This window comes from Pterocles gutturalis, unplaced genomic scaffold (genome assembly GCF_000699245.1).
Source record: "Pterocles gutturalis isolate BGI_N339 unplaced genomic scaffold, ASM69924v1 scaffold53451, whole genome shotgun sequence".
Taxonomy (NCBI): domain Eukaryota; kingdom Metazoa; phylum Chordata; class Aves; order Pterocliformes; family Pteroclidae; genus Pterocles; species Pterocles gutturalis.
Window position 1 is genome coordinate 1 of NW_010107498.1, and position 17,650 is coordinate 17,650.

General features: G+C 34.7%; 1 protein-coding gene across 1 annotated transcript; it reads right to left on the reverse strand.

Moving 5' to 3' along the window:
• Positions 1–227: 227 nt before the first annotated feature.
• LOC104458724 (serine/threonine-protein phosphatase 2B catalytic subunit beta isoform) lies at positions 228–17,006 on the reverse strand (the record flags this gene model as incomplete). The annotated part of the gene is made up of 9 exons (XM_010088098.1): positions 16,811–17,006; positions 14,580–14,704; positions 11,262–11,373; positions 10,233–10,378; positions 4,425–4,564; positions 4,250–4,327; positions 4,057–4,151; positions 2,323–2,448; positions 228–305 (listed from the first exon to the last, which is right to left on the reverse strand). Coding segments are annotated over exons 1-9 (928 nt in total), but the record flags the coding sequence as incomplete, so codon positions are not given.
• Between the last annotated feature and the right edge of the window lie 644 nt (positions 17,007–17,650).

Consider the following 17,650-nt stretch of genomic DNA (forward strand, 5'->3'; position numbering starts at 1 on the left):
TGATGAGCCCTGCCAGCTTACGAGCAAGACCATTATGACTATTACTGTTTCTTGATCACAAACACAAAACCAAAATTCCCTTCTCTGCCCCCCCTGAAGTATCATTATCTAAAAATAGTTTGAAGCAATTTTCTTCAAATTCCAGGCAATTACACCAGTCTAAGTTAACTACTGTTTCACAAGTTATTACCATTAAAAAGACTTATTTATCTTAAAGTAACCCCTACCGTCAAATTGATCTTCTCCCTCTGTCATCAGTTCATCATCAGAGCAAATGCTCAAAACATTCACCAACATTTCTGTTACTGTATAGAAAAAAAAAATCATCTTAATTCATTCCTTGTAGAATTTTAAATATTTCCACGCACACAGGATACAACTAGTGACCAGCAACTGTAGTGAATGAATTCCCCACATCATAGCCATTGCTTGGTAATCCAGTTTCAAAAAAACATTTTTCTTAATGTGCACTGTCACAGAATTTAAAAAGCTCAGAAAAATGAGCAGCTAAAAATTATACCACCTAACAACCAAAGAACACAGAGGAGCTTCATCTCCTATCTTACAAGCAGTTCTTTTAGGTAAGAGTTTTCTTCTTGTATATTAGTATTTTTACATTCGGATAAATATTTGAACTACATTTTATGCAAACTTTACTTACATATGAAATTGTTTTGATTGCTCAAATTTAGGTTTAAAATGAGAAAGCTACTCCATTCCTGGCACCTGCAGGCATGTAACAGAACCATTGAGGCAAAAAAATATTATTATATAGATATTGTGCAAATTACATGTCTTTTCAAACTCCCCTTGAAAATACCAACACAGTGCACACATAAATTTGTCTCATAAATCTCATATTTTCTTTCTCCAGGAATCTCCCTATTCTGCCACTCAATCTTTCCCATGTATATCAGACTCTTTCTTAAAACAGGAAAACTTCTTCTCCCCCCAGAGTGTTCAAAAACCTATTCCAGAAGTTCAGTCAGATGGTTAAAAACCCTGTAAATTGCTGTCTACATTTATTCATGACTAATTCATACCATTCCTGAGTTATTTGCTACGGTATTCTTCTCCATTCTTGGGAAAGAGCTACTCTCTACTTTAATGAAAAAAAAAAAATTATTCTGATTTTGATCTGCTCAACACCGACCAGACAATATTGACACTGTATCTTTCATCGAAAGTGGAAGCATGTATTTGTCCAAAGGCAAGACAAACTACAAGGGCCATGATTAAAGCAGTCTTAAGCAGTAGGTCAGTGAGCAGCTTACTCAATAGTACTTGGTATCTCATTACTGGCATCATAACAAAAGCAAAATACAACAGTATTATCAACAGCAAAGGGTTATCTACAGCATCATCAGGTAAGAGAAGGATAAACAAAAATCTCCTTTCAAATGTCAGGTCCCTCCCATTTAAAAATTTAAAAAGTTGTTGAGTGTGTTGACCACACTAAAAAGCATCCAAATTACTTGCTTTTAACTGCTCAATAAAGAAAATATAAACAAATCTAGAATCCTAGGTTTATATGACTGTAAATATGTAATCTCAATAATATTTTTAAAAGAAATTTAAAGAGCTTTCCAGATCTCTTTTACAGAAAGAGCAGTTCCTGTCATGGAAGGATTTTAAATAGACCCAAATAGCCTCTAACCTCATTGCTTTTTAACTGAAGACTACTTGGAGCCCCAATGCCCTAGATTCAAAGTTATCAACTCTAGAGGGGAAAAAAAAAAAAAAAAAAGGATCTGTGCTAAATTATCTTTTTTACAAGACAAATTATAACTGAAAAAGTTATCTTTAATGAAGGTCAATCTGTTATAACTATATAGAAAAGTTAAAATTTTACATGAACATCTCAACATAGTTTGTACCTGTAACTATACACGATTAATGTCTGTAACCTAGCATTCTGCAGAATAAGAACAATTTTCATATTGACTTCAAATGCAGTTCAAAGGTACTACTTAATAACCCTCAATCGAAATGATAATTTCTCCTAACACCTCTGCTTAATTAGATGCACATTTAAATATCTTGACTGAAACAGGTGAAGAGAACAACCAAAACCTGTAGATCAAGTTGCATTTCAGTTTACCGTTTCTCAGAAATGGCATTTTCACATGTCAAAAACTCCCTCCAAATCAGTTTAACAACTTTACCGAATCATCTATCTGATAAAGACAAATACAGATAGCTGTTTTGACAAAAACCATGCAATTATCTCTCACTGGTAAATATATTTAAAAAAAAAAATCTTCCCAATATCAGTCTGGGAAAAATAGGAAAAAAATTAATTATCGTGCAACTCTTGCCTACCTTTTTCTCCAACAAATGGCAAAGACCATGTGAAAACATCCATAAAATTTGGTAGCCAGTAAGGATGAGGAGAACAGTTGAACTGACGAATATTCATCACATTGTTTTCATATTTTAATACAGCAGCTAAAAGAAAAGTCAGACATTTTGAAAAGAGTGTTTAAAACTTGTGCATACCACACACATGTAAAGCGGCAGGGTTGTTTTAGCTTTATTTTATACTACAGACAAAATAATCCTGGAGATATTCCATTCTATTTGTTTCATGGTATTTAGAGGACAGATTTGTAGTGGAGAACTTCAGATTTTTATTGCACATGTTGCAGTTTAACATGTACTGTTGCATGTCGATAGTCTGTACTACCTATTATAGGTCTATAATGAACAAAGATTTTAAAAGGTCCTGAGAAGCTATAATTTCAACAACTTCAACAAAATCCTAACTCAGAACAGCAGTATATCCAGTACATCCCCAGACTCAGGTTTTATTCTTCATACGTGTCCTCCCACATTGTAAACCTGGAGTAAAACCCCAGAAATCTAGAAGATCAGGGAGAAGGGGAAGTACAGAGAAACAAAACAGAAAAACAGGGGCATGCTAAAGCTAAATAAGCATTGATTGCATTTTCCTATACTTAAGCTTGCATTATACTGGGAACAGATGAAGTGAAAACGAATTCTTAAAACACAATATCCACAGAGATGGTGAAAAAATGTAAAGCTGTTTTTATTTCTCTTTAGTTTACAATGAGCGCAAGTAACAATAGCTCATTTTTTCCTCTACAGTCAATCACCCTACATAAGTGGCGTGAGTTGAGGGAGTGGTTCTTCAAAGGAACACTATTTGAACATTTGGAGATCATTCACAACATACTTGAAATTACATACTTTAATGTCATACTTGGATTTCAGCAGGCTTTCTTTTTAATTATTTCTGTTGTTGAGCTCTGTTCTCATCTATGAATAATTCACAGCTAAGATCTTCTCTGTAATTCTGACACGTAAGTCTTTCTCCATACTATCAAGTGTGCTTCTTCTGTGCAACTTTATCTTAAGCAGAAGATGGAAAAAACCTAATTCCTTCTGTTTTACACTTCCCTAATAACACTTCCAACGGCGATGAGTATTTAGATCAGTACTTGCTCTTTCTTGATTTCCCATACACAGCCTTTATGGCCTGTACCATCACAAAACACGCACATTCCATGCCTCATTTTCTTCCCAGTGATTTATAAGCACAGTGGATTTAGGTTTTCTTCACCAAGGTACCCACCACAATTCACATTCCTGGAGTTCACCTGCATGTAATTTCTTCTGTTCAGAATCAGATTCTCAGATGCCATGACACACAATACAAACTACCTTATGCACAGGCTGCTGATCAATGCTTCCTCCCTTCCTCACTCAGTTCCCAAACTAAAGACAACCAGAGGAATGAAAACTCACAGCAGAGGAAAGCCTTGCCTGACTGAAAAACACCAGGTGATACATTCATAAGTACTAAATAGCAACAATTTTTACAAAGGTAATGTTTGCCCATACTTGTGCTTGAAGGTACTCTTACAGGAGACAGTCATTTATGTCACGTGCTCCTCTTCATAATATAATTTCTATTAATGGATTTTTTTTTCCCTTTAATTTCTTACCTGGCAAAAAACTGTTGATATTAGATGACTTATCTAGTAAGACATTTTCATTTTATTATTACATACAGTTATTAATACAAGTTCTTACCTTTATTATTGTAGACATCCAGGTAATTAGGTGCTGAAAAAATTGTTATTAATGATGGGAACCCTGTAGTTTGACTTTTCCTGTACATTCTGTAACTGCAAAACCAAACAGATTATTTTACATCTTACAGCAATAAGCAATTAATTTATATTTTACACTGTCAATAATTTATTGAAGGACATTAAGTACTTACCCTGCATCTTGTGCTTCATGTGCTCTAATGATTGACAACAAATTATTATTTTGCAAAAATTCACAAACTGCTGGATAGCTGTGAAACGAAAACAACTGTGAGTAAAAGAAATTATCTTAAAACATGCAGCAAGACTCAGCATTAAAACATCAAACAGATCACAGCGTACTCTCACCTATAAAAGTATGAGCAGCCTCTGACTGTATTGTGACTGAAATGCTCTTGTGAATTTTCATTTCCAAAATCTTCTGAAGGATCTGACCATAGTAAGTCACACATTGGTCCAAATGCTGGAGGCTCTTTGAATCTATCTAACTGTTTGAGAAAAGGCAACAATACAACGACTCTGTGACTATTAAATCAGTAAGTTTTACACATTTGTTAAACTACATATCCATCAACACCAAGCGTTTCTAGAATAAATCCCAACCATATCAAAGAGAAGTAGTTTCTGTATATTTTTTCCTCTCCTCCTCATGAAATAAGGCAGAGGCATGCCAAAAGAACCAAACCTGTTAGGAGCAATAAGATTTATTAGTTGTAAAAAGAAGGAAGATAAATTCCAGACTGATGGATATGCGTAATATAAGGTCAAGTTACAGACAGGGAACAAAATGGTCCTTTCTCACGCACATGCCATATCTACCAATCTGGAAACACTACCAGGAATTAGCAAAGATAAGTAGTACAGAAAACAGGAATGATAAATGGAAAGCCTGAATAATTAGCACCGACTAGAAGAGACTAAATATATAAATTAAAAAAAAAAACACAAACAAATTAAAAAATGCCTGAAACACCTGTCTCCATAACGGATCATTTAACAATGTAATGAAGAGGTCAGTAGCTTAGCCATCTTGGACTTCTTTCATACAGGCTTTATTCCACAGCTATAGCCCTGGTGTAATGGGCTGTAAGCATTTTGGGAGATATTTTTGTTTTCTTTTCTCTAGCTGCTTCTTTACAGATTTCCACTTGGAAACACCTGCTTTGGCAGCCTGCAACTTTCCCAGAAACCACATTGAAAAGGGGCAGAAGTAAGGAGGACAGCGCATTTGTTAACATAAAAGGAAAATACTGCTTAGTAACAGTCAATCAATATCTGATGTCCCAGAAATGAAATTAGTTATCCCAGATTCAATGTAAAGTTTATTTGATTCTTAAGTAGCTGGAGTTTGTTCACAAGATGATTTTATCCAAGAAATGTAGGAACAGTTCTTTGATGGACAGTGCATTTATCTCACTTTACCTCCCACACCAAAGATGACCTTGATGATACTAGAGAACACTTAACTCTTCATGACAGGTTCGAAGGGAGGTTTGGTGAGCACCTCATGAATTTGAGTCTAACGGTCCATAGGAATCCATTCAAATATGGAACCAGCAGTAGTGTCAAGCTCTCTCAATGCCCTGGAAAATCAGAGCTCCCGAGGCTGCCACCTGTAACATAAGTGGAGAGGTCCAGATCTTTACAAATTCCTGCCAGATAATGGCAAGGCAGGTATTAACTGATGCTGTTCTTGGAATTTATTCAATAGTAAAAATCCAGTGGTTTAACATTTCCCATACTGGATGATAAACCCGGAATTATTTCTTCCAGACTGAAGAAGTGAGTCCATCAACTTCTGCAAGTACCTGAATTTCTGTAGATTAAACCATCAAGTTTCTAAACCTCCAGCAATAAATCTGGGTTCAGAAGCTAACAGAAGCATTCACACAAGGAAGATAGAACTTTTTGCCGACTGATGTTTCCTGCAATACAGAAGGCTGAAAGTCTAGAAAGCTTTTCTAAGAAATTTTCTTGAGTTATTCTTCAAGGATTTTCCTTATGCCTTTGGCCAAATGAACAGAGACATTATAAATAAAAAGTTTTGGTTTCTGCAAGCAACACACCTCTCTCCCAAACTACTTTCTCATAGCACTGGAACAATAATGTAGCCATTTCTTGAAGAAAGGATGTCAGTTTGTAAAAAATAAATATACTTACACACCAAATCAGTGCCTCCTTCACTAGACAGTCTACAAACTGGCATGGTTCTCAAGACATCTCAAAATTTAAGGAAATGTCACTGCAAGCTACTCAACCCAGATTGCACATATGAAATCAGAATTACCAACTTAAGGGTTTCTCTACATTGGGACAGCAAGAAAATTAACAAAGGACACGAGTCAATTAAAAAAAAAATTGTTTCTGATCAACTATTTCTGAATATATTGCGATTATGGTAAAACAGAATCTCCATACAAATTTGCTTTACGTATTTCTAAATATGATTAAGCTAACCGAGAAAGACAATTTTATTCAAGAATAAGAATCACTACACTTGGTGTTAAAAAAGAAACAGGCAGTATATTTTTTAATACATAACCTAAGATATTTAAGTCTAGATTAATTTATAGGTATTATGCAGTCAGGGCTACTAAACTGAAGTGCATCAAACCTCCACACGGATGTTCAAATTCAGGAGTAGTAAAACCTTGGAGGTAGATTAAGGTACAGCTAATTAAAATTACTTTACTTTTGAGGCAAAAGACCTTCCCAGATGTTTCACATACTTGAAGATACAGACACCACTTTTAATTAATGTCCTAATTTTTCTGAGAACTATCACACAGTAAAGCCCTAGCAACAAAGTGAAGGTCAGTGAAGAGTGGAAGTCATATGTTACTAAAGAAAAGGAAATTTGATCAGCCTGCAGAAAGGAAGTAAGGTATTATAAAACAGATTCCCAGTAGTGCCCCCATGTATTTCAAGGTACTTTGCTGATCAAGCCTTAGTATCACCAAGAGCTAAACAAAAGAATGACCATCTGCTGTAAATGAGGAAGAAAATTCTGTCTCCTTTAAATTAAGAGTCCCCATAAGTTTATCTGGACACTTCCCTCCTTATAAATCACTAAGCTAAAAACCACAGTTCTGGAATTTTGTTTCAGCAGAAGCCTTGGCTGCGTAAATGAAATAATCTAAACAGCATCTCTAAGTGGAGGGACTCTTTATCGGGGAGTGTAGCAATAGGATGAGGGGTAACGGTTTTAAGCTGAAAGAGAGTAGATTCAGATTAGATATTAGGAAGAAATTCTTTACCGTGAGGGTGGTGAGGCACTGGAACAGGTTGCCCAGAGAAGTTGTGGATGCCCCATCCCTCGAGGTGTTCAAGGCCAGGCTGGATGAGGTTTTGAGCAACCTCGTCTACTGGAGGGTGTTCTTGCCCGTGGCAGGGGGGTTGGAACTCAATGATCTCTAAGGTCCCTTCCTACCCAAACCATTCTATGATTCTATGACACTCGTATGGAGGAGATAAGAATTATTGTCCTTCCTCGTGTTAACTTTCTCTTTCAAAAAATTTCTCCCAAGGTTTTCTTATGTATTAAATTAATTAATGAAGTTAAAATACAACTAAATATTCCATGATTCTATGTGTCTGAAAGAGACACCCTTTACTAATACAATCAGAACATTTCTGTAAACAAAATTCAGAGAATAAAAATCAGATTACTGCAAGTTTCACAAACTTCCATTTCTCAGAAAGAAGAAACGCTTGTAGCTATCCTTCTGGTTAGGCTTTACCATCGTAGCTACCATGATGGCCGTCCTCTATTGGAAACAGGCTTATACAAGCAAAAATAATAATTTAATTTGTGTAGTTTAATCACCTTCCTTAACGTCAATATTACTAACAAAAGACTTCATCCAGAAGAAACTGCATATGCATTTTTACTTTCTTTTCTTAGGTGATTCCTATACTATTTATACAGTTGTGATTTCCCTTCTTATGCCAGATGACTATGCCTACACGTTTGCAGAGAAGACCTCTCCTTAATAAGAACTTCTGCTAATAAAGCAGAAGGCTCGTAATATACAATTGTCTCAACTGTTTACAAAAGTCATTTCACACACCACACTTGTACCCCAAGTATACGACATTTTCCTAGACATAAAAAGAGCATTTCACATCGCCCATTTAATTTAAATACATTTACAATATCAGTGCATGCCAAGCTCTAATGCAGCTATTGAAGCTGCTGCCAACCCATGAATAGTGCCTTCTCTGAGTTACTAGATGATTCTTTAGAAAACAAAAAAGGCCCAAAGAACAGTTCTAATAACACTGTCTTACATTTATAAATGTGGTTTTCATCAGAGGCAATATGCAATGCAGATTTTCATATATGTATATACAAACATACAAGCTTACATTTCATCCTAATGTAGCCTTGAGCGTAACAGAAACATGTATGAAAGCACAGGCCAAGATGACAGAGTTACCTTTTAATTAAATTTACTTGACACTTTGAAACCTGATTATCTGTAAGACTGAGACTAAAAGAAAAATTAATCACAATCCTATTATAAGAGTGGCTTTCCAAAGTGTTTTTCCAGACTATGTTTCCTTTACACTACCTTCTGAAAAGCTTTGACTATGTTTCTTTTCATCTGTAATGTAAGAAGTGTTATGGCCTTGTCAGAATGGCACCGTTTACTTGTTTCACCTTCTTACTTCTCTTTCTCTGCACAATGCATATAGATTTCTGTACACGTCAGTATTTGCTCTGAAAATGTGGTGTGCCTCAGTACATTTTCCCACTCACACCACTGAGCTTGTAAATATGCTTCCTCTCTGTTTCCATTTTCTTCTCCTCTCACATCATTCTGCTCGGCAGTGTAATATCTGTAAGTGAAATAAGCTGACATTCCAGCCTCTGAAGTGGTCCAGTCAGTACAAAAAAACCCTGGTGAATTCAGAAATGAGATTCAACAGGACAGCAGCCTATAAATTCGAGGAGAGGGAGAGGTAAAAAAAGAAAAATGGAACACAACTAATGGAGAAAATGCTAAGAAAATGAGAAATACAATAAATGAAAACAGAAGGCAAAATGAGCCATCAATAATTATATACTATAAAACCAAATTACAAACATACTTTTTCTTCTCTCTGATATTCAGATTTAAAAAAAAAAAAATAGGCCCCCACATACCTTCTTCCACATGTGGATGAACAACTTTTTTCTTCTATCCTTACCTATAATCCCAAAGCTTTATTAGAACCACCTATTAATATTTTAAGCTGAAATCAACTACTGTTTAGCTGTTATTAATCATAACAGGAATGATTTTGATTTCCAAATGCAGCAGTCAAGATGTCAGCTAACTAAAATAAGTCAAAAAGAAGTTTGTAAAAACAAAAGCGACTGAGTTTGAAAATTCCCATCTGATACAATCTTCACCTGACATCAGCAGCCCACGCAAGCTGAAACCAAGTTATTAGAAACAGATACCTCATGTCATCACAATCTTTCTCCCTTTAAATTGCACATCACTGTGCAATTTAATTTAGTGTCTGTGTTGTATAATTCTTAAAACTTGTTTTCATTCTTGTTACTGATATACTCAGCTCATTTACTGCAGTGAGAAGCACTCCACAGTGGTTACTCAAATGCCTACCAAATTTGTCATTTTAAACAGCAACCTGAATTTCTATTAAATACTGCAATTTCACAGTCTTTCAAAACCAAAAGAGTTTAAAAAAAAAGTTTTCAAAGAAATACAAGAAAAACTGAAATATAACATTTGATATACCAAACAATATTAAGACTACAATTAACTTCTATGAGTTTTGTCCTGAAAGCCGTTAAGAATGCTAGCTCTTATCTAGAAAGAAACAAAAAGCACTATTCCAATTTGATATGAAGCTCTTTACATGTACTACCTGTCTCAGGAAACTATGTGAAGTTTTTCAGGGTATTTTTTTTGTGTGTTTTGTAACAGTCCCAGCTGTCTCAATGAGATCTACTAATGGAAAATGCACTAGATGATCCAAGAGTTTTCAATTATGATACCGCTTCATCTACATTTCAGTTCCTGATTTACACCTCCAAACGAGAGAACAGAAAACAATATACTGACAATTTCACAAACATGACTTTATATAGCATCATGTAAATATCTGTATTTCCACTTGTTTTCGAATACACAAAATACTCACTCTCCTAATGTCATCTAGTGTATTAATTTCTGGTGAAAGTCCACCATGAACACAAAGAAACTGTTGATTTAGAAGAGCAGCAAGAGGGAGACAATCAAAAGCTTCCATACAAGCATCATAGACTCTTTCAGAGTACTTTATTTTACCTGCAGGAAATAAAACATAAAACATTAAGAAATATATATTTGATGGAAGAAGTAATCTGGTGCATCACAATTATAAGCATCAATCTTAACGTGAATGCTTAAAAAAACCCCAAAGCAAGTAATGTTTTTGGGTTTAAATGAGCATTTCCAAACACCACAACAGCACGCACATCTCTGAGACATGTTCTCTTCCAGAACTACAAACTTTTGTGATTTCTTCTTCTGTTATCTCAAGTATGAAGAAACAATTTGTATTAAAAAAAAAAAATCACAGAATTATTTTGCATAATACAATAACACAGCATACTTCAGTGTAAAATATTAATGAGAATTTTGTGATTTCTCATTTACACTGAAAAGCTAAGAACTGCTTATAGATTACCTCACTTTTACCTGCATCAAAGAGGGTTTTACCAGGGCAAATGATCCATTTATCACTGGATCAACGCTTATACAAGCCTCCAAATGGAGGAGCAGCTTATATTACCAAAAGTTATCTTACTAACATAGTTGAAATCAATTCCCCAAGTGGAAAAATTACTCAGCAGAAAGGTTTTCTTGCTAGCTTCACAATGCAGCTCAGCAAGTTACTTGGTACTCCTGATTATAGCCAAGACAGCAGAAAAACATTCCACTCTCCAGGGTTTTAAAATCAGGATGATACATCAAAGTTTATAACGAATCTTTACAAGCAGCAGTCTTCTACATAACTTGCACTCCAATACCACACTTAACTGCAAGCAATTCTACAGAAGTCAATGGGGCCTCCAAATGTTTACTAGACCTTAATTAAACTAACAGACAAAATATCTCAAGCAAAATGACAGACGGTAGATCAGCAGGTTGGAAATAAGCTAATTTTACATTCTTAGACAGTACTCACATTCTTGCTTAAAGGTAAAATACTCTGTTAGGTGTCTGCATTCATGGTTGCCTCTCAAAAGAAATAATGTGCTTGGGTAGAGAATTTTTAGGACCCATAAGTACAGCACACACTGTTGAAAAACAAAGATATCCAGTAAAATACACTAGTTTATAAGAACTTTAAAAATTATTACTGAGAAACATTGAGTAAGAATGTTAACAGCTTCAAAAGCAAGTACAGCTCAATGTGCCATTTTAAAATACAGCACTATTTCTCCGAGTCCAGCTCTGGACGTGAGTTACGCAAATTGCTTATTACTTTTCTTAAGAACAACAGCACAGAATGCTGAAAAAATATTTATATTTACTGGATACTCAGTAATAAAACAAACTCATCAGGATTATACTGCAGAACAGTTTAGTCAAACAATGTACATTTTTGTGCCTAAAATCTGATTTGATAATACGATTCTAAACGCTGCCATAAAAAGGAAAGCAAACATTTATTAATAGAGATTGAAGGAAAAACACCCACAGAACTATTTACATTAAAGTCAGCTATATCATCTGGACACTGTCTTTAAGCTAAGAATGGATAGACTAAACCTTTTTTACCCCCAAAAAACTGGGAAAGCTGGCTGTTTATTCACTGTTCAAGCAGAAAATTCAAAGACTGATAGTAAGTTTCCATATATAACTATTATTACATCAGTAGCAAACAGAGTTGAGGATGGAGCTACAGAATACACACAATTTTTTCAGTGTAGAGTCTGTCATCATCCAGCAGTCCTGAATGTCCAAACTGTACTTCTTAAAATTCAAATCTGATTCTTGATTTTTAACTGAGCACAGAAATCTCAAAACCACTGAAGTTTTTGACTATATTGAAGTCACCTACAAGTTGTTATTATTATTGTTCTTAAGCAATATGAGTACCCTGAAGCTATCATTCTGCACACTTAACTTTGCATAGAATAGTAAGTACACAAAGGAAGAAAGAAAACAAAGGAACACTTTAAACACAGCAAACATGGAGGAATACATCAAAGACTTCTATTGCGAAGTTTAGCTAAACTAATTACTGAATTTTTATCTTCTTAGTAAAAATATGCAAAATAATTTTTCTAATACCACTTGCTCTCCCATGTTTCTGTAACTCTAAAATACACTGACACATTGCAAAGTCCCTGGACTCTTTAAAACTGTTTCCCAGCATAGAGCATAACCAGTTTCTTAAAAAATAACTGCTTATCATCAAAGGAACACATTAATTAATTTGGCAAATTCTACAATTCTGAACCATAGTTAACTGTTAGTTAAGTCAGTTTGTATGAAAAAAATTTATAAAAGCTGGCAACCTTAAAGACACGTAATAGAAAAGTGGCAAAACAGTGCCTTCCTTTCAGTAAATGGATACTACATTTGATTAAATTGCTGAGATTTACACAATTTCCAGCAGGTTACCTGTTAAGTACAAAAAGAATTACTGTTTTTACCTCTTCTGTACTGTTATATTTATTTTTATTATTACATACAAACAGAATAATTTGAGAGTTCTCTATGTCCTGTTAATTCCAGTACAGAAAAGAAGAATTTTTACACACTTATGTGAAGGAGCCATCTTGATCCCAGCAGTCTGTTACAAACAATCATGGATGGTAGCATTTAATTATCTTTCCTATTAGAAGTGATGACATTTTTAATTGGAAATGTTTTACTACTAAAATATCAACACAATTAAAGATGCTTCAGGACAGACTGGTTAATTTATTAGTGAAAATCAAATTTCACCTTCACTTCTCTGTGAAAAGTCAAATTTTTACCAAAAGCATATCACATTTCCAATCACCAAGAAAGATTTTAAAGTAGCCATTTATGAAAACTCCTGGAGGTCACCTTAAACTTCCTAAATGTTAATTAAGGCAAAAACATAAGTAGGAAATTTTTTTTGAGGCTGAAGTGGAGAAAAAATGGCTCATTTTCATGTACTACTTTTTTCTTTCTCAACAGGACTGCAAAGCACAGCCCCACCTTCATGCACTTGCAGCAATCCAACTTTATTCAGATAATCTGTCACGTACTTCACTGGTGTTCCAACAGCCACTCAGAACAGAAGAGAGCAGATTATCTTAATGAAGACAGACAAGCCTTTTAAGAATTCTGGAGTGGTTTTCAAGAGTATATTTAGCATATCTTTACATATTCTGCAAGTATATTTAGCATGCCAGATATTATAGTAAAATTAAATTAAAATCATATAAGGAAACAAAAAGAGCCCTTTCTTATTAATATATTCAAGAACACCCATTGCTGAAAAGTTTTTTGTAAGTGTAACGATTGAAAAGCTTTCATACTGTTTTGATACATTAACATACATTGCTGCTATGCAAATGTCCTTTTCAACAACAATAACATTATTTATAATCATCAAGAACAGGCCATGAAGATCATATTAAGAAATAGGGAATGTCTGTTGAAATTTTTCCCTATATATGACTTTGAGGCAACCACTTTTGCTCCATCTCCTGTTTGTCTACCATCCCTAACAACTCCAAAAGGCATTGTGCGTGCCCTTCACAGTATATACCCACACATGTTAGTAGAACAGCATAATTTTAATACAGAAATTAAGTATTATACAACATGACTTGCAAAATACTCTTTCCAATGTTATGCCACTCCATTAGATTTGGTATCTTCCCAAGCTGGCTCCAGAAGAATAGTTAAATTAAACTTCATAGCCCTGAAACTAATTTCTATGAATATGTGAATATTTCTGGAATGTAGCATACTTAATAAACATGCTGAAAATGAAAAAATTATTTTAATTCAAAATACCTGAAAAATAAATGGCAGAATCACAGGTCATCCATAGTGAATATCTGTAATCGCCCTCAGAATTTCAGTAAAGAAAAAATATTAATAATTACTTTAAAACATTTGATTACATAAGTAAAATGAATCTATTTTATACAGATAAACAGCTAAAATAAATTAAAAGACCTTGCAGTCATGACTTACCTGTTCTCCAAAAACATACAAACACACCTTCCTGTGTATTACCAGAGAAGCAGGGCTACGTATAATAATGCTATAGAATTCAACTTTTAAAAAACTAAAGATGGAGGAGGAAAAATGAGTAAGTCTGGTGATTGCAACAGACAGTCCAAATGGCTTGTCAACATCCTCCTGTAAACAGGCCTTTGTCATATGAGAAACCACAGCAAGGAAGAACACATTCCCATGTTAAAGCAGACCTAAAATTTCATTTGAAAACCTCTGTGAAAATGTGCTTATAGAAAAATTTAGGATAAAACAGATTAATGTATTCAGTTACCTCTATACTAAAATAACCTCTGTCTACATAGTCACCGAGGAAGAGGTATCTTGTGTTAGCAGGTGATCCTCCCACTTCAAACAGCTTCATTAGATCAAAGAACTGGCCATGAATATCACCACACACTGCAAGCAAAAATTTTGTTCAAATTAATTTTTAAAAAAAATCTAACAGAGAAGTTACTAAGTTACAGTTAAGTAAACAGCCACAAAGTATTCTAATAAAGAGGAAAGGCGGGTATAAAGCAGGAATAAAACTTTTTGAAGCTTCCCCCTTTGCTTTTCAGAGTACTCACTACCTGTGACAATGCTGATTGATGATAGCCCTACTTAAGTCTAGCAGATTGTGGAATATTTTTCAAAGACAGTTAATGCCCTGAGCATTGAGGACTTGAAAACTGTCAGCAGCTCTTTACTGTCCTCCCCCAACCCCTTAGGTATCTTTACAAATTCTCCTTGGTATGCGTATTTTAAAATGCCTGCTGCTTTGCAACAATTCGCTGTGTCCATGTGGGACTGAAAAAAGCAGGGAGTATGCTTTCGTTTCTAAGTCAGACTAACATACCTTTTAATATTATCATATCTTCTCTTTGCTCAGTTACTTTTCTCCTTCAAATAACCATGTTCACTATTTCAACAGTGGATTTTTCTTGTGTTTTTAGAATATGAGACAGGACAAGACCACTGGTCAGCAACCTAAGGCAGAAGTGCCAAAGATAGCAGATGGGAAGACTCTGAAGAGCACACAGCAAAGCCAGGTCATCTCACAATTAAAAAAATAAATAAATTAAAAATGTAGGGAAGAACCAACTGCTCCTAACTCCTCATTCTCAGAGGAGCTCCCAGCTCAATGGAAGTCAGGAGCTGCCTTCTAATTTCTATGTAAGGTATTGCTGTTTAACAGGAATTTGAGAGACTATGCCTTCTGTTGATGCAAAATGTCACCGATCAACCGATGAACAGCATCTTCCAACTTCTCAGAGTTCATCAGTAAATTTTTTTTTGTGAAAAAAGTTGTTCTAATTTTGGAAAGAGACACTGGATATGGCACACCACACTTTAAAGGTTGTTATTCCCTTGGAGCAGACCATTTGTCATCATGACCTACAAGATACTAGACTACACATAATGGGCCCTCTTTTATGTCACTTTTCTTAAGATTTCTACTCAAACAGTGGAAGAACTTTCCTTCTTTTTCAGCTGCCAATATACAGTAGCTCTGGGTAACTGCCTGAATAAACAAAAAAATAAAAGTTCTGAACATATGGACAACACTGTAGTTTTGAGCTTTATCTGGAGCTTGAAAAGACACTGAGTTCAGACAGTCACTTAGTGGTTTCCACCATTTCTATCATTTTTTTTTAAACTAATAATAATGATGGACTGTTCAAATGTTTAATAAATGTCCTAAAATAAGCTTTTAAGCTAATTTTATATAGGTCCATTTAGAAGAAAACATATTCAAATGAAAAAATCTGATTTGAACACAAAAATCAAATCTACTTTCATTATTATAAATAACAGATATTAAACAAACTATTTCCTGGGAGTCTGGATTGTTTATAAATAAAAGTAATAAAGCACAGCAATTCCACCTTTCTCCAGGTCAAACAGAAATAGAACCAGTCAAACCATGAAAATACTCCAAAACACCGAGTCAGTTCTGTATTACAGTGGGTCTGGTCGTAGTCTGTTAAAGATGCTTAAACAATCTTTCGACACTTTCCAGTACTACTACCCTCACAAGGAATGTGGTTTCACATGCAGTCATCAGTCTCACCAACAGACAAACTATAAAGGTGTATTTTTCATTCAGAATTACAGTTCACAGTATTTGCTTCAGACCTCAGCAACTAGCTTCGCTTCACATATTTAGATTTCAGGGTAATTCTGAGTTCATTTTTCTGTTCCAGCTAGACGTCTTTATTCTCACTTACAACATTGCAGGAAGTAGAAATACGTAAATCAGCATTTAACGACTTCCTATTTTGTAATTTTAATACCAATCATACAATTTTTTTCCAATAGGTTTAATGCCTTCATTTTGCAAAATAATGTGCAGCATATTTTTTCAGACCATTTGAATACTATTAAGCAAATACAGTTGTGAAGGATAATTCAATAAATTATATAGAAATTTCATTTTAGCAATTTTTAAGACAAACTCTACCACTGAAAAAAATCTGGCTTTCTTCAAATTTAATTATGAATGAAATGATCTAGAAATATTACCTGTGATTGGAGCTTCAACTTCTATCATAGTTTTTTCCCTCCGCAATATTGCAGCACCCTCATTGATGATTCTAAGTGCAATTTCTTCATCCACTCGACCTTCTTTTATCAAGTGATTCTTCAAAATGTCAACCTTCGGTCTTCCATCTGTGTCAAACACTTCTTCGGATGTCAAGCGATGCGTTGGTGGAAAAGGGACAGCTAAAATGTAAAAAGAAAAAACAGTAGTCACAACAATGCTATTTTAAAAATACACTCCGTCTAGAATTGAATTCTATCATGGAATAGCTGCTATCCAAAGCAGCAAATCTGTCTTTTAATCAACCAACTTGATGACATCTTTAAAAGATGGATAGAAAAGTGCTATTTGTGTATGTATTTAAAAAAAAAAAAATCTATAATGTGCAAGTTTGTAGAAACTATAAACAGAAGGCACAATAATATGTGGGACATAATCTCCAGTATACTGCCATTCTCTGAAGAGCTCAACAAGTATTGGGGATGCAGGAGATCCACTTAATATCCACTTAGACTAGGAAAAGACATTTTAAAATAAGCCCATCATCAGAGTTTCAAAAAAAAAAAGCCCAAAATACCACAACCAACCACCAAAATAAATCCAAAGCTAGCAAGAAAAGGATATAATACTGTTTAAAAGACTAGAAATAAAAGGAGGTCATAGCCAGCACCTGGAAAGGAAGCAGGTCACCGGAGGATCCCCACTAGAATCTGTGCTATTTGATAAAATTCATAAATTACACTGAAAATAAGGTAACTTATGGAGCGATGCAGCCTTCAGGTGACAGCAAGTATTCCAGACACTGAAGAATAAGGCAGGCT